Source organism: Lutra lutra, chromosome 9 (assembly GCF_902655055.1).
Source record: "Lutra lutra chromosome 9, mLutLut1.2, whole genome shotgun sequence".
NCBI lineage: Eukaryota > Metazoa > Chordata > Mammalia > Carnivora > Mustelidae > Lutra > Lutra lutra.
In genome coordinates, this window is record NC_062286.1 from 66579773 (window position 1) to 66600259 (window position 20487).

The 20487-nt window shown below is 38.6% G+C and overlaps 1 protein-coding gene across 3 annotated transcripts in view; it reads left to right on the forward strand.

Moving 5' to 3' along the window:
• EFEMP1 (EGF containing fibulin extracellular matrix protein 1) overlaps positions 1-20487 on the forward strand; it is a 66121-nt gene that overhangs the window by 41945 nt on the left and 3689 nt on the right. For all 3 annotated transcript variants that reach the window (XM_047745698.1, XM_047745697.1, XM_047745696.1), the window contains 6 exons: positions 7330-7452; positions 11231-11350; positions 12324-12443; positions 13560-13679; positions 17667-17790; positions 17875-18070. In XM_047745698.1, the coding sequence (XP_047601654.1) occupies positions 7330-7452; positions 11231-11350; positions 12324-12443; positions 13560-13679; positions 17667-17790; positions 17875-18070 (803 nt within the window). The remainder of the gene's footprint in view (positions 1-7329; positions 7453-11230; positions 11351-12323; positions 12444-13559; positions 13680-17666; positions 17791-17874; positions 18071-20487) is intronic.

The window sequence follows — 20487 nt, forward strand, 5'->3', positions numbered from 1 at the left end:
TTGTTTTTGTTTTTGTTTTTTTAAGATTTATTTATTTATTTGTTTCTTTGTTTGGGGGGGTATATGGGGGGAAGGGGCAGAGGGAGGGGGAGGAATCTCAAGGAGACTCTACACTGAGTGTGGAAACTGACTCAGGGCTCCATCCCACAACACTGAGATCATGACATGAGCCAAAATCAAAACTCAACCAACTGAGTCACCCAGGCAACCCTGCAATTAAAGTTAAAAAAAAAAAAGCAACAGGAAATGCGCAATATTAAAGTTTGATTTATATCTGGACAGATCTTTAGAGACGTCAACATAAATGATCTCAAATGCAGTATACTGGGTAGAAAAAGCAAGTATTATACAATTTACACTAGAACACATAAAACAACATTGTATATTCTAATGGATACACTGTATATTCTAAAGGATGATTTATAATAAAAGTATAAAAACATTTCAGGGAAGGATTCACACCTACCAGGACAGTGGTATGTAGGTGGGTAAAGAGATGAGAATACACTGTCTTTAGCTATGTCTTGGATGTTTCATTTCTGAAAATAAAGTGAGCCAAAGCAGGCATGGCTAATGTTAGCATGGCTCCTATGAAATTATTTTCTGAACACTTGAAATCATTTATCATTTTAAACATTTCTAATATAATAAAATTACAGAGTATTGTTTTAAGAATAAAGTAAAAATTTTCTTTAAAAAAAAGTATGATGGTAATTCAACAGAGGGAAGGTAGTTAATGGTACTGCAATAGTATCATTGTATGGTGACAGATGGCTGCTAGACTTGCAGTAAGTATGAGGTATTGTATGGAATTGTCGAACCACTCTGTTTGTGCACCTGAGACTAATGTCACTTATGTGTCAACTATACTCCTTCGGGTTTTTTTAAATGGAGGAAATAGTAACATGTGCACAACCAACTCTGCACAACCAACTCAAGCTCTGTGCTGGCTTTTTTTTTTTTTTTTTAATAAACATATATTTTTATCCCCAGGGGTACAGGTCAGTGAATCACCAGGTTTACACACTTCACAGCACTCACCATAGCACATACCCTCCCCAATATCCATAACCCCACCCTCCCTCTCCCAACCCCCATCCCCCCATCAACCCTCAGTTTGTTTTGTGAGATTAAGAGTCTCTTATAGTTTGTCTCCCTCCCAATCCCATCTTGTTTCATTTATTCTTCTCCTACCCCCTTAACCCCCCATGGTGCATCTCCTCTCCCTCATATCAGGGAGATCATATGATAGTTGTCTTTCTCCAATTGACTTATTTCGCTAAGCATGATACCCTCTAGTTCCATCCACGTCGTCGCAAATGGCAAGATTTCATTTCTTTTGATGGCTGCATAGTATTCCATTGTGTATATATACCACATCTTCTTTATCCATTCGTCTGTTGATGGACATCTAGGTTCTTTCCATAGTTTGGCTTCTGTGGACATTGCTGCTATAAACATTCGGGTGCACGTGCCCCTTCGGATCACTACGTTTGTATCTTTAGGGCATATACCCAGCAGTGCAATTGCTGGGTCATAGGGCAGTTCTATTTTCAACATTTTGAGGAACCTCCATGCTGTTTTCCAGAGTGGTTGCACTAGCTTGCATTCCCACCAACAGTGTAGGAGGGTTCCCCTTTCTCCGCATCCTCGCCAGCATCTGTCATTTCCTGACTTGTTAATTTTAGCCATTCTGACTGGTGTGAGGTGATATCTCATGGTGGTTTTGATTTGTATTTCCCTGATGCAGAGTGATATGGAGCACTTTTTCATGTGTCTGTTGGCCATCTGGATGTCTTCTTTGCAGAAATGTCTGTTCATGTCCTCTGCCCATTTCTCGATTGGATTATTTGTTCTTTGGGTGTTGAGTTTGCTAAGTTCTTTATAGATTTTGGACACTAGCCCTTTATCTGATATGTCGTTTGCAAATATCTTCTCCCATTCTGTCAGTTGTCTTTTGGTTTTGTTAACTGTTTCCTTTGCTGTGCAAAAGCTTTTGATCTTGATAAAATCCCAATAGTTCATTTTTGCCCTTGCTTCCCTTGCCTTGATGTTCCTAGGAAGATGTTGCTGTGGCTGAGGTCGAAGAGGTTGCTGCCTGTGTTCTTCTCAAGGATTTTGATGGATTCCTTTCTCACATTGAGATCCTTCATCCATTTTGAGTCTATTTTCGTGTGTGGTGTAAGGAAATGATCCAATTTCATTTTTCTGCATGTGGCTGTCCAATTTTCCCAACACCATTTATTGAAGAGGCTGTCTTTTTTCCATTGGACATTCTTTCCTGCTTTGTCGAAGATGAGTTGACCATAGAGTTGAGGGTCTATTTCTGGGCTCTCTATTCCGTTCCATTGATCTATGTGTCTGTTTTTGTGCCAGTACCATGCTGTCTTGATGATGACAGCTTTGTAATAGAGCTTGAAGTCCGGAATGGTGATGCCACCAACTTTGGCTTTCTTTTTTCAATATTCCTTTGGCTATTTGAGGTCTTTTCTGGTTCCATATAAATTTTAGGATTATTTGTTCCATTTCTTTGAAGAAAATGGATGGTATTTTGATAGGAATTGCATTAAATGTGTAGATTGCTTAGGTAGCATAGACATTTCACAATATTTATTCTTCCAATCTAGGAGCATGGAACATTTTTCCATTTCTTTGTGTCTTCTTCAATTTCTTTCATGAGTACTTTATAGTTTTCTGTGTATAGATTCTTAGTCTCGTTGGTTAGGTTTATTCCTAGGTATCTTATAGTTTTGGGTGCAATTGTAAATGGGATGGACTCCTTAATTTCTCTTTCTTCTGTCTTGTTGGTGTAGAGAAATGCAACTGATTTCTGTGCATTGATTTTATATCCTGACACTTTACTGAATTCCTGTACAAGTTCTAGCAGTTTTGGAGTGGAGTCTTTTGGGTTTTCCACATATAGTATCATATCATCTGCGAAGAGTGATAGTTTGACTTCTTCTTTGCCGATTTGGATGCCTTTAATTTCCTTTTGTTGTCTGATTGCTGAGGCTAGGACTTCTAGTACTATGTTGAATAGCAGTGGTGATAACGGACATCCCTGCCGTGTTCCTGACCTTAGCGGAAAAGCTTTCAGTTTTCTCCATTGAGAATGATATTTGCGGTGGGTTTTTCATAGATGGCTTTGATAATATTGAGGTATGTGCCGTCTATCCCTACACTTTGAAGAGTTTTGATCAGGAAGGGATGCTGTACTTTGTCAAATGCTTTTTCAGCATCTATGGAGAGTATCATATGATTCTTGTTCTTTCTTTTATTAATGTGTTGTACCACATTGATTGATTTGCAGATGTTGAACCAACCTTGCAGCCCTGGAATAAATCCCACTTGGTCGTGGTGAATAATCCTTTTAATGTATTGTTGAATCCTATTGGCTAGTATTTTGGTGAGAATTTTGCATCTGTGTTCATCAAGGATATTGGTCTGTAGTTCTCTTTTTTGATGGGATCCTTGTCTGGTTTTGGGATCAAGGTGATGCTGGCCTCATAAAATGAGTTTGGAAGTTTTCCTTCTATTTCTATTTTTTGGAACAGTTTCAGGAGAATAGGAATTAGTTCTTCTTTAAATGTTTGGTAGAATTCCCCCGGGAAGCCGTCTGGCCCTGGGCTTTTGTTTGTTTGGAGATTTTTGATGACTGTTTCAATCTCCTTACTGGTTATGGGTCTGTTCAGGCTTTCCATTTCTTCCTGGTTCAGTTGTGGTAGTTTATATGTCTCTAGGAATGCATCCATTTCTTCCAGATTGTCAAATTTGTTGGCATAGAGTTGCTCATAGTATGTTCTTATAATTGTCTGTATTTCTTTGGTGTTCGTTGTGATCTCTCCTCTTTCATTCATGATTTTATTTATTTGGGTCCTTTCTCTTTTCTTTTTGATAAGTCTGGCCAGGGGTTTATCAATCTTATTAATTCTTTCAAAGAACCAGCTCCTAGTTTCGTTGATTTGTTCTATTGTTTTTTTGGTTTCTATTTCATTGATTTCTGCTCTGATCTTTATGATTTCTCTTCTCCTGCTGGGTTTAGGGTTTCTTTCTTGTTCTTTCTCCAGCTCCTTTAGGTGTAGGGTTAGGTTGTGTACCTGAGACCTTTCTTGTTTCTTGAGAAAGGCTTGTACCGCTATATATTTTCCTCTCAGGACTGCCTTTGTTGTGTCCCACAGATTCTGAACCCTTGTGTTTTCATTATCATTTGTTTCCATAAATTTTTTCAATTCTTCTTTAATTTCCTGGTTGACCCATTCATTCTTTAGAAGGATGCTGTTTAGTCTCCATGTATTTGGGTTCTTTCCAAATTTCCTCTTGTGATTGAGTTCTAGCTTTAGAGCATTGTGGTCTGAAAATATGCAGGGAATGATCCCAATCTTTTGATACCGGTTGAGACTTGATTTAGGACCAAGAATGTGATCTATTCTGGAGAATGTTCCATGTGCACTAGAGAAGAATGTGTATTCTGTTGCTTTGGGATGAAATGTTCTGAATATATCTGTGATGTCCATCTGGTCCAGTGTGTCATTTAAGGCCTTGATTTCCTTGTTGATCTTTTGCTTGGATGATCTGTCCATTTCAGTGAGGGGAGTGTTAAAATCCCCTACTATTATTGTATTCTTGTTGATGTGTTTCTTTGATTTTGTTATTAATTGGTTTATATAGTTGGCTGCTCCCACGTTAGGGGCATAGATATTTAAAATTGTTAGATCTTCTTGTTGGACAGTTCCTTTGAGTATGATATAGTGTCCTTCCTCATCTCTTATTATAGTCTTTGGCTTAAAATCTAATTGATCTGATATAAGGATTGCCACTCCTGCTTTCTTCTGATGTCCATTAGCATGGTAAATTCTTTTCCACCCTCTCACTTTAAACCTGGAGGTGTCTTCGGGTTTAAGATGAGTTTCTTGTAGGCAACATATAGATGGGTTTTGTTTTTTTATCCATTCTGATACCCTGTGTCTTTTGATTGGGGCATTTAGCCCATTAACATTCAGGGTAAGTATTGAGAGATATGAATTTAGTGCCATTGTATTGCCTGTAAGGTGACTGTTATTGTACATTGTCTCTGTTTCTTTCTGATCTACTACTTTTAGGGTCTCTCTTTGCTTAGAGGACCCCTTTCAATATTTCCTGTAGAGCTGGTTTGGTATTTGCAAATTCTTTCAGTTTTTGTTTGTCCTGGAAGCTTTTTATCTCTCCTTCTATTTTCAATGATAGCCTAGCTGGATATAGTATTCTTGGCTGCATGTTTTTCTCATTTAGTACTCTGAATATATCATGCCAGCTCTTTCTGGCCTGCCAGGTCTCTGTGGATAAGTCTGCTGCCAATCTAATATTTTTACCATTGTACGTTACAGACTTCTTTTCCCGGGCTGCTTTCAGGATCTTTTCTTTGTCACTAAGACTTGTAAATTTTACTATTAGGTGACGGGGTGTGGACCTATTCTTATTGATTTTGAGGGGGGTTCTCTGAACCTCCTGGATTTTGATGCTTGTTCCCTTTGCCATATTGGGGAAATTCTCTCCAATAATTCTCTCCAACATACCTTCTGCTCCCCTCTCTGTTTCCTCTTCTTCTGGAATCCCAATTATTCTAATGTTGTTTCGTCTTATGGTGTCACTTATCTCTCGAATTCTCCCCTCGTGGTCCAGTAGCTGTTTGTCCCTCTTTTGCTCAGCTTCTTTATTCTCTGTCCTTTGGTCTTCTATATCGCTAATTCTTTCTTCTGCCTCATTTATCCTAGCAGTGAGAGCCTCCATTTTTGATTGCACCTCATTAATAGCTTTTTTGATTTCAACTTGGTTAGATTTTAGTTCTTTTATTTCTCCAGAAAGGGCTTTTATATCTCCCGAGAGGGTTGCTTTAATATCTTCCATGCCTTTTTCAAGCCCGGCTAGAACCTTGAGAATCATCATTCTGAACTCTATATCTGACATATTACCAATGTCTGTATTGATTAGGTCCCTAGCCTTTGGTACTGCTTCTTGTTCTTTTTTTGTTGTGAATTTTTCTGCCTGTCATTTTGTCCAGATAAGAGTATATGAAGGAGCAAGTAAAATACTAAAAGGGTGGCAACAACCCCAGGAAAATATGCTTTAGCCAAATCAGAAGAGATCCCAAATCGTGAGGGGGGAGAAAGGGGATAAAAAGGGGTTCAGAAAGAAAAAAAAAAAAAAAGAAACTATTAAAAAAAGAAATCCAATAAAAATATAAAAGGAAATATATATATATATATATATATATATATATATATATATATATTAGATAAACTGTTTAAAAAATGTTAAAAAAGAAAACAGTAAAGGTTAAAAAAATTTAGCAGAAGAAGAGGAAAAAAAATTGAAAAAGGAAAAAAAATTAAATTAACTGCAAGGCTAAAGAATCATGGGGAGAAAGCCATGAGTTCCATGCTTTGCTTTCTTCTCCTCTCGAATTCCGCTGCTCTCCTTGGTATTGAAACTGCACTCCTTGGTAGGTGAACTTGGTCCTGGCTGGGTTTCTCGTTGATCTTCTTGGGGAGGGGCCTGTTGTAGTGATTCTCAAGCGTCTTTGCCCCAGGCGGAGTTGCACCGCCCTTACCCGGGGGCCGGGCTGAGTAATCCGCTCGGGTTTGCTGGGTTTGCTTTCGGGAGCTTTTGTTCCCTGAGTGCTTTCCGTAGTGTTCTGGAAGACGGGAATGAAGATGGCGGCCTCCCGGTCTCCGGCCCTGAGGAGCCGAGAGCCCGGGGCCCCACTCCTCAGTGCGCCCTCAGAGAACAGCGCCCAATTACTCCCGTCACCCTGGCCTCCGGCCGCGCTCCGAGCTGACCGAGCCTGTGACCAGTTCAAGGTAACCCCGAGCTTAGAGCTCACTCCTCGGCTCTGTCTCTGTAGCCGGCTTCCCCGTTCTAATACCCGTAAGCTCTGCGACACTCAGACACCCCCGATCCTTCTGTGACCCTGTGGGACCTGAGGCTGCGCTGACCCTGCCTGGGCTTCACCCCAGTTAAGCCTCTGGAGCGATGTCCCTCAGCAGAACAGACTTTTAAAAGTCCCGATTTTGTGCTCCGTTGCTCCGCTGCTCGCCGGGAGCCGGCCCCTCCCCCCGCGGTCTATCTTCCAGTCGCTTTGGATTCACTTCTCCGCCAGTCCTACCTTTCGGATAGTGGTTGATTTTCTGTTTCTAGAATTGCTGTTCTTCTTCTCTTCAATCTCCCGTTGGATTTGTAGGTGTTTGCAATCTTTAGATAAGTTATTTAGCTGATCTCCCGCTACCTGAAGTAGTCTCAGCCTACTACTTCTCTGCCATCTTGACTCCTCCCTGTGCTGGCTATCTTTACCAGATATAGACGAGTGCACTGCAGGGACTCACAACTGCAGAACGGACCAAGTGTGCATCAATTTACGAGGCTCCTTCACCTGTCAGTGCCTCCCGGGGTACCAGAAGCGAGGAGAGCAGTGTGTAGGTAAGTATAGCAGAGCAATAACCCAGATCCTGTTCTAGACTTCTTACTTGTTTAAACCTCAGTCATTCAGAACAAAGCACTCCTATTTATTTGGAGAGGGATAGTTAACAACTGCTTATTCTTTCATTGACTCCTGGTCCATTTTCCACATTAACAAGAAAGAGCTAACTTTAAAGGGTGAACGTATTTTGGATATCAAAGTGTTGCCTACATGTTAGACTAAGCAAAAGCAAAAATTTGGAGTATGAATGGGACCACAAAAGCAACCAAGAAAATAATTTTAAATTAGCTGTTTGGAGGCTCTAGCACCACAACATTGATTATGTGACCTTCATTCACTGGTTCATAAAACAGCATAGCTTATAGGGCATATGGTGAGGTTCAAATCCAAGCTCTACTCCTGACTCACATTGAGGCTTTGGACAAATGACTTACAGACTCAGGAGCTCATGCGTGGGAGTGCTTAGAGCTAGGATGAGTCCTGGGTAGAAGAGCTGTGTGCTATCATTGTGTGATGAGTTAACAGACACATACTAAATATTCATTATGCTGCACATGGGGGCAGTCCTGGGAAGGCAAACCAAGTCCATCACATGCCTCCACTTGAGAGCTCTACTTGAGCTACCTGAGGGCGGGGGTCAGGTCTGGTTTATGTCACTACTGTTTCCCCAGAACCTGAAAAGTGCCTGCCAAGTAGATGCTCTGTGCATTTTTTAATGACTGGAAGAACACAGTGTGAGGAGATTGACTGGCAAATGAGAAGTAAACAGTAAAAAGTAAATGTGTTCTAAGTTCAGTCAAGAGGTTCATCCTGCAATAGGAGTAAAACTTTCTTACTGACTTCCTGTGTCAATTCTATCTATATGATATTAATAGTGATTTACATACCACCTTTTAACATACATCAGTGAGGAGTCTTTATTTCCTCTTTGGAACAGAGGATAAGAGTATAGGGACAGGAAGCTAGCATTAATTTTCACCTGAGAATGTTCACTGTTGATGTCAGGAATGTCAACACTGAGCTCGTCATGGGCCCTGTCCCAGTTCTGCTCACCACGGGGCTTTGCCCAGGTACTGGGGTGAATGCTCAGCCTCTGAGGAAGGCCCAGGCCTTGTGCGACTGAAGCTGTGATTTAGGAGAAGACTGTGTAGAAAACACCACAGGCACCAAAGTTTTGCCTGATGGATTAGTCAGGAAAATAAACAATTGAGGGTGTAAAAAGTACAGAAAAAGAACTAACTCAACCTACTATGGGAACAATTAAAGGGAATAAAATGTATGACCGTAGCCCTATATGATATAGCAGGAGGAAATGTTCTTAAATTCAGATCTAATTATGTGACATCCCTGCTGTTCCCCTCACCCACAGAACCAAAATCCACATCATCAACAGAGCATCTAAGGTCTTCTTCCATCAGATTCTTGCCCAGCTCTGTTGTATCAACACCTTTCTCCCCCCAGAATATTACACTGCAGGCTTGTCCACTAGTTATGATTCCCCACATACATCACACAGTTTCACACTTTAGTGCCTCTACATAAGCTCTTTCAGTACCAGGAACATGCAGCCCTGGCAAACTCCTGTTCAGTTTCCAAATCCCAGCTCAGGGTCACTTCCTCTGGGAAGTCTTCCATGATTTACCCAGCCGTGATTAGTTACTCCCTCCTCTACCTCACTACTTCTCAAACCTAAATGAGTCTTTCTTTTTTTTTTTTTTTTTAAATTTCCAGTCTGTTGCAGGTCAATACTATTATACAGTACCGTAAAAATGTTGTGGTAACACAAATGGCTATTCCTAAACACATATCCTCAATTTCTGTAGTTATTTGTTGCAGACTGGTCCAAATAGTACATGGACCAACAGTAGTCAGCAGATCACACCTTGAGCAGAATGGTGCTTTCTGTCCCTTGTATAGCTTTCTACCATTGATCTTATCATTCCATGCAATAATATGTACTGTATGTATTTATCATCATTATAAAACTATAGTGCCAAACACAGTGCTTGAAAATAACAATGATTCACTGGATGTTCACTGGTTGAGAAGACAGGCATCATTTATCCATCAAGTATTTACTGAGCGCTGACTGTGTACCAGATACTGTTCTAAGTGTTGGGCCTTCATGGTAAACAAACACATTTTACAGAATCACACTCTTCACGAACTGTTAGAGGGACCATTTATACAAATTAGCTGTCAATAGTGGCAACTGGCTATAATACTGGGTAGTAGGAAGAACTATGCTAAAACTGGTCTTAATTAGTATAAAGTCTACACTCACTCAACTGGTGTTTATTGAGCACCTACTATGTCAGACACTGTTCCAGGTATTAAGCACACAGCAGTGAACAGACAAAAAAATTTCTACCTTCACCTAAAGAGGAGACAGGTATTATTTGCCAAGCATTATAGTGAGGGAGACAGATAAGAAGCAAATAAACACATAACACAATGGGAAGGAGTGTCAGTGGCTACAAAGAAAGAAAAATGGTTACAAAACAGAAAAAAAGGACAGATGCGACAGAAGAAGCCATTTCATATGGGTGGACAGAGGTGGCCTCCCTGAGATGACATCTGAGCAGACACCTCAATAAATAAGGTGGAAAGCCAGGTCAATGTCATTACCTTTTTTTCAATATTGAAGTGAAATCAAATATATTTGGCAGTCTATTAATAATAGCTGCCATTTATTTTTACCTGTTTTTTACGAGGAAGTTTGTCTATATAATTTCATGTTATCCTCCCCAAAAGTCTACCACATTGTTGTGTTATCACTTACAGAAGAGGAAATGGAAGTTCTGAGAGGTTAAGACCATGCTAGTAAGTGCCGGAACAAAGAGTCATCCCAGGTTACCCTGAGGCCACTTGAGCATAGTTTCAGTCAGAGGAACTCAGCATAAAGTATTGTTTTGTTTTCATTTTTTACCATAAGGTAGTGTCACTGCTGTCTTACTTTGTACATGCATAATTGTTATTTTAAGTTACACACGCCATGTTAGAGTTGTCACAAAGTGTAGAGTTAATGAAATTTTATTATGCTTCTAAGATGTTGATCCTACTCCACACATTCTCAACTGACCATTTTATAGTTGAAAATATTTATCTGAGAAGAACACAGCCTGGAACATTTCACCAGAGTGTCAAAGGGCACTCTCAAGAGGTAATTTGTTTAACACCCTACTCCTTCCACAGTGTTCTTTCCTTTGGTTCTCACAGAAATGTCGTAAGATACACATAGCAAGCATTACTATCCACATTTTACAAAAGAAAAAAACCAAGAAGCCAAATGTTTATATTACTTGGCCAACGTCACCAGCTGAGCGGCAGGCCACGCCTCCTTTCTCTTATTTTTATGCTACATCCGTTGATTCTTCCATAGTCCTTTTTCCCTTCTGTAATTACAGATAATCTTTTAGATCCCCAAACTGACGTACATATTCTTATATGTGTGTGTGTGTGTGTGTGTGTGTGTGTGTGTGTGTGTGTATGTGTATGTGTGTGAAATAGTCTTCATTGTTTTTCTGTCTTTAAATCTCAACCCACTCAACCAGCTTTATGAAGTCTTTGTTTTTAACATCTCACTCAACTGCAGAATGCAAACCAAAGTATATTTTTTAAAAGCAAACCCTAATTTAGAAAGAGAGGGAGAGAATTACCTTGAAAATGAGATTTTTCTCCAGCTAGGTTTTCTAGATAATGTTCCAGTGAGAACTAAAGAGCTAACAGCTGTGGATAGTCAGTAACGTGGTTCTCTTTGTGTGCCTGATAACCTAGACATAGATGAATGCACCATCCCTCCATATTGCCATCAAAGATGCGTGAACACACCAGGATCATTTTATTGCCAGTGCAGTCCTGGATTTCAGTTGGCCGCAAACAACTATACCTGCGTAGGTAAGATTTGGGGAAACTGCCATACTGACTGATTTCTGTCTTCAAAACAAACATCAGGGCATGTTGCAATATTTCCAGTTTTCTGTGCTCTTGAGTGAACTGGCATTATCTTCCCTACATAAAGCTGAAAAGACAATAACCAATCTGTTTCTTAAAACACATCAAGATGTGAATGGAAAACTTTGTTAACCTTGGTTTTACTTATCCTCTGTGGGTGTATCAAAGATATAAAAAACTACAGACAATTGATATACACACACTGATTAGTCAACAGTGTGTGATATAAATGCTGAAGGTGCCAATGGGTTATTGTAAGTCCAAGTACATAAATTTTCACTGAAAGTGCATCTGATTTTTACATGCTTCTTCTCCTCTTTCAGAATGCAGTGTCATAGCACACAGTTTTAGGATTGGCATGACATGGAAAGAATCTAGTGCAGGAAAAATGCCTTTTCACAATATTTTCAGTGCCTTAGAGCATTGCAAAAATCTGTATGCGTCTCAATGGCTTATGTTATAATTGTAATGGAATTTAACAGAACCCATTTAAAAAGTAATAAATAGTACAGATAAATCTTCACCACAGCATGCTGAGAGACTGTATCAATATGAATGTCTTCTATCAATTATTTATAGACTTGGCACTTCGCATCTGAACAACAATAAAAAGAAAATAGATACTGGAATGTATATTTATTAGAATCATTGAATTCTTTTGGAAAGATTCATCAAACACAAAACTAACTGTCATTCCCAGAAAGAAATATTCTGGTATTTCTAAAAGAAGTGCATGGTAGACGTTTGAAGTTATTCCAACAAATATGAAACCTGAATGGATATTCTCCAGTGAGCTTCTGCAAGGCAAAGAATCTAACCCAGGAATCATTCACTTATCATTAGATGGCATAGGTACAAAAAAGCAAGGATATGTTTTAAGACATAGAATATAAGTGCATACAATGTTTCCTTTCAGATATAAATGAATGTGATGCTAGCAATCAATGTGCTCAGCAATGCTACAACATTCTCGGCTCATTCATCTGTCAGTGCAATCAAGGATATGAGCTGAGCAGTGACAGGCTCAACTGTGAAGGTAAAATATTTTCCAAATAATTTGTAATAACAGTTCAATCTGTATAATTGCTGTTGCTTTATCCAATTTTGTACCTGTTTATGAAAACAAATCTTTCACCATGGAAATTCTATTTTAAAATCCAGATAATTAAGTTCAATTATAACATTGCCTTTTTAGCATGTTATAAAGAGAAAGGAGAAGGAACAAAATAACTGAAGTATTAGATGTAGGCTGAGTCGAATAATTAGAAGGGGTGTTCCAGTGTCTTGTTTCTCAAAGTGATCTGATGGCCAGCAGCACTGACACCTCCTTGTCTCTACTTGAGAGAAATACAGATGTCAGGCCCCATACCAGACCTACTGAGTCAGATGCTGCATTTAACAAGAATCCCCGGAGGCTGTTATGCACATTTAAATTTGAAGAGAGATAATCACTTGTCAGAAATGTTAGAATATGAACCAAGAGGCCTGTCCTCTAGTCTTCCTCCTGCCACTGTGTGACTTGAACAAATTTCTTAAGTTGCCTCAGTTTCACTTTCCACATGAGTAAAAAGAGGCCCATTTAATTGGAAGGATGACCTTCAGAGTCCATTGCCCATGCATGTTCCACTGTGCAATTCAGAAGGCATAAGACATCCTGAGGGGGATGCCATTGACACTTGAGGTCTCTGACTTCCTCCCAGCTTTACTTGGGGCCACGAAGGTCATACCCCACCCAGGGAGGCCTCATATCATGCCACTATACTCAAAACCAAAAGGGACTGGCTCTGGACAGCTGCCTCTGCACGTCTGAGCAAACTACAAGGACATCACCAATTGAGAAATGCAAAGCATTCTTCCCCTTAATTCCCATTCATTCAGTCTGCTCAGTCGGTATGGTTAGGTCCAAGATTTGCCAAACATTCATCAGTGATTGACTAAAACTGACGGTAAAAAAAAACTCTTTGTGTGGTGAAGTTCTAGAGGAAATGAGCTGATATTATAGAATTTTCCCTCAAGCATCTTACAAAGTATTATATTTCTGTTTTCGAGTTTGCAGTATTTTTATCCTCTTACCTTATCTTTAAAATGATTACCAAAGTAGTGACCTGTAAGTTTTTCAACTCTGTGTCCCTGCTCTTGTCTGATTCAACAGACATTGATGAATGCAGAACCTCAAGCTACCTGTGTCAGTATCAGTGTGTCAATGAACCTGGGAAATTCTCATGTATGTGCCCCCAGGGATACCAAGTGGTGAGAAGTAGAACCTGTCAGGGTGAGTTTATTGTTTTCATATCTGTTAAGTGTTCATTTTTAACCAGAAAAAGCAGGGAGAAACTTTTAAGATTCTCTACCATAGACTTTCATTTTTTCTCTCTTGAATAAAATCTGGACTCTTTTTTCCTTTGTTCATATGCAATATGCACATCTCATAAAAAGGGAATTATTCAGTTAACACTGACTTTTTAAAAGATTTATTTATTTATTTATTTATTAGAGAGAGAGAGAGAGAGAGCACAAGCATGAGAAGGGGGAGGGTCAGAGGGAGAAGCAGACTCCCTGCGGAGCAGAGAGCTCTATGCAGGACTTGATCCCAGGACTCCAGGATCATGACCCAAGCCAAAGGCGGTCGCTTAACCAACTGAGCCACCAGGCACCTGAACACTGACCTCTTAAAACTTAAAGTAATTGTTTTTCTTTCTTAAGGTACAAAAAATTTTAATAAAATATTGATACCTCTTTTATATAGCCTACATAATCTCTATCATACACATCTTCTAATCACCTGACCAAAAAGATTAAATTATTAAAATATTTCACCATCAGTTTGAGTCTAGAGAATAAAATTAATATGTGGGTTAGGCAAACCTCAAACCAGTCTCAGATCCTCTAAAACACCAAGATTATAAACTGGGTAGTAATTTAGGTGCTGAGAAAATCAGCCTCGTGTATATTTAAATGTGCTTAAATTCTTCACCAAAAAACTATTGATCCAAAAATAGCTAATATCCTAGGGTCCAGTTTTAAAATAAACATTCAGGTGGTCTTCATACCTACATACCTCAATGCTACATGTAGTTTCAAATTTTTTTAACAGGGAAAATTCTGCTCAGATAAAATCAAAAGTATAGTTAATCCTAGAAAAGCTAGAATAGACACTTACATTTACATAAAGCAGTGAAAGAGTGGGGAAAATAACTGAACTTGAAGACAGAAAAATTTTTTTTGAGTCCTAGCTGTAACACCTTCTATCTGTATAATCTTGAACAAATTATCAAACATCTCTAAGCCTCATCTTTCTCATTTGGAAAAGGGAGTTGTGAGAATGAAATGAGATTACATACATAAAAATTATTTGTAAAGTATAAAGCCTTATAATCCAAGGTGTTTTCATAAAACTTACTTAGCAACACAAGTGATTAGTAGCAAATCTGCCCTAGAAAGTCCCCTTTAATCAGAACTCAGAAAAGACATAACAACGGTAGTAAAATCCTTTAAGAAAGGAAAAAATCAAGGAAAGGAGACACTAGGGATTCTCAGTCTATATCATGATTTTACAGGAGAATATTAACTCGGAGGAACACCCAGGACCTGGGATTTTATAGTATGCATATGATCATTCAACTAGACTCCAACCACTAAGTATGAGCATAATCAGAATGCCATTCATTGCACAATGAACACCTCTATACCCCTTTCCAGGTTCCTAGAGACTCTAATGCTAATTGTGGAAAAACATTGCATTCCAGTGATTTTATTTTCTGAGCCTGAAACCTTTAAAATGAATATTACATGGAGGAAAATGTTAGCCAATGGGATATCTTAACCCATTTCCCTGGAGTCCTTCAAATACATGTCTCTGTGTTTCTGATCCTAAGTGGATTTGGTACTCAGCAAAAGACAGAAGTAAATTAACATACAGTGGAATCTTACCTGTCTACTCTATGTGTATAGAAAATTATCCATTACAATTAAAGGAGTAAAATGCACTGGAATTGCAAATAAGGGATTCATGAGTGTCATATCTTGAAGATATGCTGCTCCAGAATGTTTAGTTAAGCCAAAACATTTTTATGAGAGAGACTTAACATTCTTTTAAGGTACAAAGCAATTGGTTTTCTCCACCAAAATTATCTCTTCCCAAACTCATTCATAGACTAAAGTGAAACCAAAAGGCTTTTTTTGAGGATGAAATAACTGTGCTCATTTCCACAACCTTGCAAAAATGAAAACTCTGTGTGTTTGGATGGAAGGGGGGCACAGAGAAGGAAACAGAGAAACAGAGACAGAGAATACACATATACACAGACACACATTCATAAAATATTTTAATACTATTGATAATTCCTGAAAAACATTCCAGAAGGATTAAGATATTGATTATGCCAGCCTCTAAATTAATGGAAGTAATCAATGAAATTATTACATAACGTTTCCTTTTGCCATTGGTCTCTATATCACAAACCAGTTTTAGTTTAACTTGTAGCTAACAGCATCTTTATTTTTCAGAGAAGTCAAGAATATTGAAAGGACAAGTCAATTACGATTTCTTCTAAGGGATCTAAATTCTTTCTTTAGCCATAGCCAGTCCAAAAGAAGACACTTTGTATAACTGACCCTTGGAAACTCTTGGAAATTTTCCAGTCTCCTCTTAGGTTCCAGATAGCTTTGGCCAGTTTGGAAACTAAAAGAAATTTTTCTCTGAAGAAAAGGCATGGAATTATTTTCATTTAGGAAGATGTACTACCTTACAGTGGAAAGATGCCTGTTACTACCTGTATGAACTTTAGCCACTTACTTAACCCTTATTTGTTTTTCCTCCATGTCAAGTAGAGATAATATTTCTCTCACCTATGTCTACATGATTTGTGTGAAGTGCAACTTAGTTCATTTTATATTTCTTAAAAGCCAGGTGCCCCTGAGTGCATTAGTGCTAGGTGATAAGGGGATGTAAAGATGGATACCATAGTCCTGCCCTAAAGGGTTTATAAGCTAATAAGAAGGTTAAGACAAACATGCAGATTTCAATAATGCAAAGAAGAGAGCAAAAAGGCCCCCCCAAAAAGAACATGGGGTATGAGAATTCTGATAGGAAAAACAGATTTAACTCCAGCAGCTAGCCCATTCCTGGCTTGCAGCAGGGATTTGGTAAATCACTTATGAAATGAGTAAATTAATGAATGAAAGTGTCTGGTTAACTGAGGCGGAAAGATTCAGAAAAGCCTTATAATGGATAAAATTTAAATCATTATTCAAATGTAAAGGGAGGTAGACAGGAATGTGAATATTAATATAGTTTACATTGTTGCTGTTGTAATAGTAAATATAATGGCTCTCTAGTGGAAGTGTTCTCTCAGATGTCATCGGGAGGCTCCTAATTCCCAAGTCCCAAACCAGTCTGTGTCCAGCCTGGCCTTCTCACAGCCCTCTTTTTCTGGGACTCTCTCCCTTTCTGGCTTCCTCGCACTGCCTTTTCCTGGTTTGCCTCTCACCACAGCCCCTTCTTTAATTCACCTTCTTCCACACTGTCTCTAAATAGCTATGCCACCCAAGGTGGAAGAGATCCAGACAGATTCAGGTTGTATGGGGGATCTGGGCTAAGTTTAATGTGCTTTTAGACATGAGACTGAGTAGGACCTGAGTTCGTTGCATTTAATTGAGGACAGATGTAGCTGAGTCATTCCAGGCAGATTTGTGTATATGTGTCATTTTATGATCTTTTTATCAAGCACCTATTGTTCATCTGTTGAATTCAAAGCCAGACACTAGCCATTGACCGAGCTTATATAAAAGTGAAAGACACCAATTCTTGCCCTTGGGGAGATTGTAATTTAGTTAAGAATATAGATATGGCAATAGTTAATTATAAGATAAAATGGACTTAAATAAGAGATGGGTAAGTGACTGAACAATTAGAATAAATTTTGCCTGGAGGGTTAGAAGGCTGAGGAAGGAAGAGGCATCTCAATTTGCCCTTGAAGTGTGCCTGTTAGATGAGATTTTTATCATTAGGGTGGGGAGGGCCTTCTCACTGGGAAAGTAGCAAGCAAAACCAAAGGAGAGGGCATTTGACTGACTCAGGAGCTTCCCAGAAAGGTAAAGCCTAGAGGTGTGCTTTTGGTAGGCAAGGCATGCGGGTGGAGACTTGATGCTCTGGGACGCGATTACATGGCCCAAGGGAAGCAGAGCACAAGAAGTGAAGCTACAAAGTATTATACAATTTTCTCACATCAGTAAATTCTTTAATCTTATGTGTTTATAGACATAAATGAGTGTGAGACCACAAATGAATGTCGGGAAGATGAAATGTGTTGGAATTACCATGGTGGCTTCCGTTGTTACCCGCGAAATCCTTGTCAAGATCCCTACGTTCTAACATCAGAGAAGTAAGAAAAATCAGAGCTTTTGACAGTGAGAAGCTTCTGGTCTTACCATGCTAAACTGGGAAATACTTTTACTTTTCTCTGCAGCCGATGTGTTTGCCCAGTCTCAAGTGCGGTGTGCCGAGAACTTCCCCAGTCTATAGTCTACAAGTACATGAGCATCCGATCGGATAGGTCTGTGCCATCAGACATCTTCCAGATACAGGCCACAACCATTTATGCCAACACCATCAATACTTTTCGGATTAAATCTGGAAATGAAAATGGAGAGTTCTACCTAAGAGTGAGTAGTACCCTGAGGGCAGCCGTAGCTGTTGGGACAGGTGCAAGTTTGCTGTGGTTTGGCAGTATTCACTTGGAAGGAAAGCTAACATTTAAGGAGTTTGTGTAAGATCTTCCTGTGTGCATTATCTCACTGGATCCTCCTGGTAACACTGTTAGATAGATACTAATATTTCTTCTCCATTTTTGCGGAACAGTGCGACACATATTTAGTAGCTTCTCTAAAGTCACTCAGATACCAAGTTGAAGACTCTAATGGAGTAGTATGTGACCAGTAGAACACAAGCATACACACACACATACACACTCCCAATAGATACCACAAATCAGTGATAGTTCTTTCATTGTACATAGAAAAAAATAATGCCTGGAGAGCTTTTCAAAAGCCATAAAGTCCTTGTTGTTACATCTGCAAGATGATTTACATTCACACCAAAACCGAAACCTAGAAGCCTCTGAGCAATGACCCCAACCCCCGGTGCCAAATGTGCCAATAGTTGCAGCCTTCTTGCAAACTTCCAGGCAGACAATGTGAGGTCACCTTTGAGTTTTCTATTTCTTTCATTGCCTATATGAAATCTTTCTCTCAATTCTGACATTTCTTTTTTCATGGTTATCTTTGCTTCCCCTTGCCCCTGCCTCTCTTCCTTTAAACTGGCTCTTGTACCCCCTCATCCCTCTAAGGGCTTCCAAACAGATCTCCCTGACTCCAGTGCCTCAGCCTTCCAGGCCCCAGGCAACATCTCAGCAAGGTCATTTTAGGTGAAAATTCTGACATATTTTAAATGCGGCTCACCACTTCATGTGCAAATGATGGCACCCCACCAAGCAGTTTACAGGGTTCCGGTAACTGTTTCACGCTAAGGATGTTATTCATCAAGTTACAATTTTCTCAAAACTCCTTTGGGCACTCTTCATTTTTAATCAAATTTTAAAGTCAATATTTCATTTTAAGAACATGAAAAATAAATTGGGAAATTCATCCTTGTGGTAAAGTTTACAGATTTTTAATGTTTACATGTTTATCCCATTCTTTGATATATTAAGTTCCAACTCCAGAATTATGTGATTCTGCTTCTTTGCCAGTAAATTAGAAATGATTAATTTCTCATGACCAACTTCTGAAGAGAAAAATCCAACCCAAAATTTATTACTGTTTTTTTCTAATAGCTAAGAATAAACTTCTTTAACATTTGATGCTTTAAATTTGAGATATACTAGATATTTGTAAGAAGTTTACTCTAAATGAATTTCATGCAGTTCAGATAATGCCAGTTTAATAATTCTAGCCCAAACAAATAACATTATTTGTAACCCATAGCAATAGAATAGGTTCATCTCAAAATCTTTTTTTAAAATAGTTTTCCACTTTGAACTTTTAGCTATTATTTAAGAAAATAAAATTACTAGCATAATCAACAAACAGTTAAGCAGAGTTCCAGCATGTTATTTTTCTTGCAATAAACATAGCACTTTCAAAAGTTTTATGATTCCTATCAGTGCATTTATCGACTAGATATTTTCAAATATAAATTCCCACAGTGTTTTTCTCACATAAAATCTTTTTTTTTCCATGAACGATATAAAACTTTGGCCATTTTGCTAATCCCAGAGTTAAATATTAAGTTATTTGAAACAAAAACTATTTGAAATAAAAAGTCATTTTAAGATAATTTCTTATCACATAATTGAAGAAGTAGTTGGGTTAAATCCTACAAAATTTTTCTACTGAAAATCCACTTGTGTAGAGGGTATTTGATGCATTAAAATCAATCATCAGACTTTAATTAAGCTCCTACTGTATGCTCAGTCCCATGCCAGGTGCATGTAATACATATTTCCTTATTTTAAAGAGCTTTAAATATTACATGTGGCAAAAGTTAACATCTATGGGGGGAGAAAGGGAGCAATTTTGTGTTTGTTTAATTCTGTGGTCCGAGACATCAAAGAACTAATGTTGGCTGGAAGAGTTAAAGAATGTTTCTTGATGGTCATGATACTGGACCTGATCTTTGAAGGATCTACAGAATATAGAATTTTATTTATATTTCTTTTAAGAGAATACTGAGAAAAACTTCTTCCTTAGAAAAGAGGACATAGTGTAAAGAAGTAGTACATAAAACTGAAGGTAGAATACCATTCTCCCCATCCGTACCACCCAGTATCTACACCTTATTGAGCCTATTTTCTTGTATGGTCTACAGTGTGGGTATAATGAGAGCAGACTTTACCTGTGTGTTCACTCTTCTATACTCAGCACAAGGAATATACCTGGCACAGAGCAGTTGTTCAAAAAATATTTTTAAATGAATGAATAAATTCAACTAACACCTTCAAGGTATTACTATTACCTTCAAGGGTCAAGCACCATGCTGGGTCCTAGAGATACAACAGTGAATAAAACCAAGCCAATCCCGG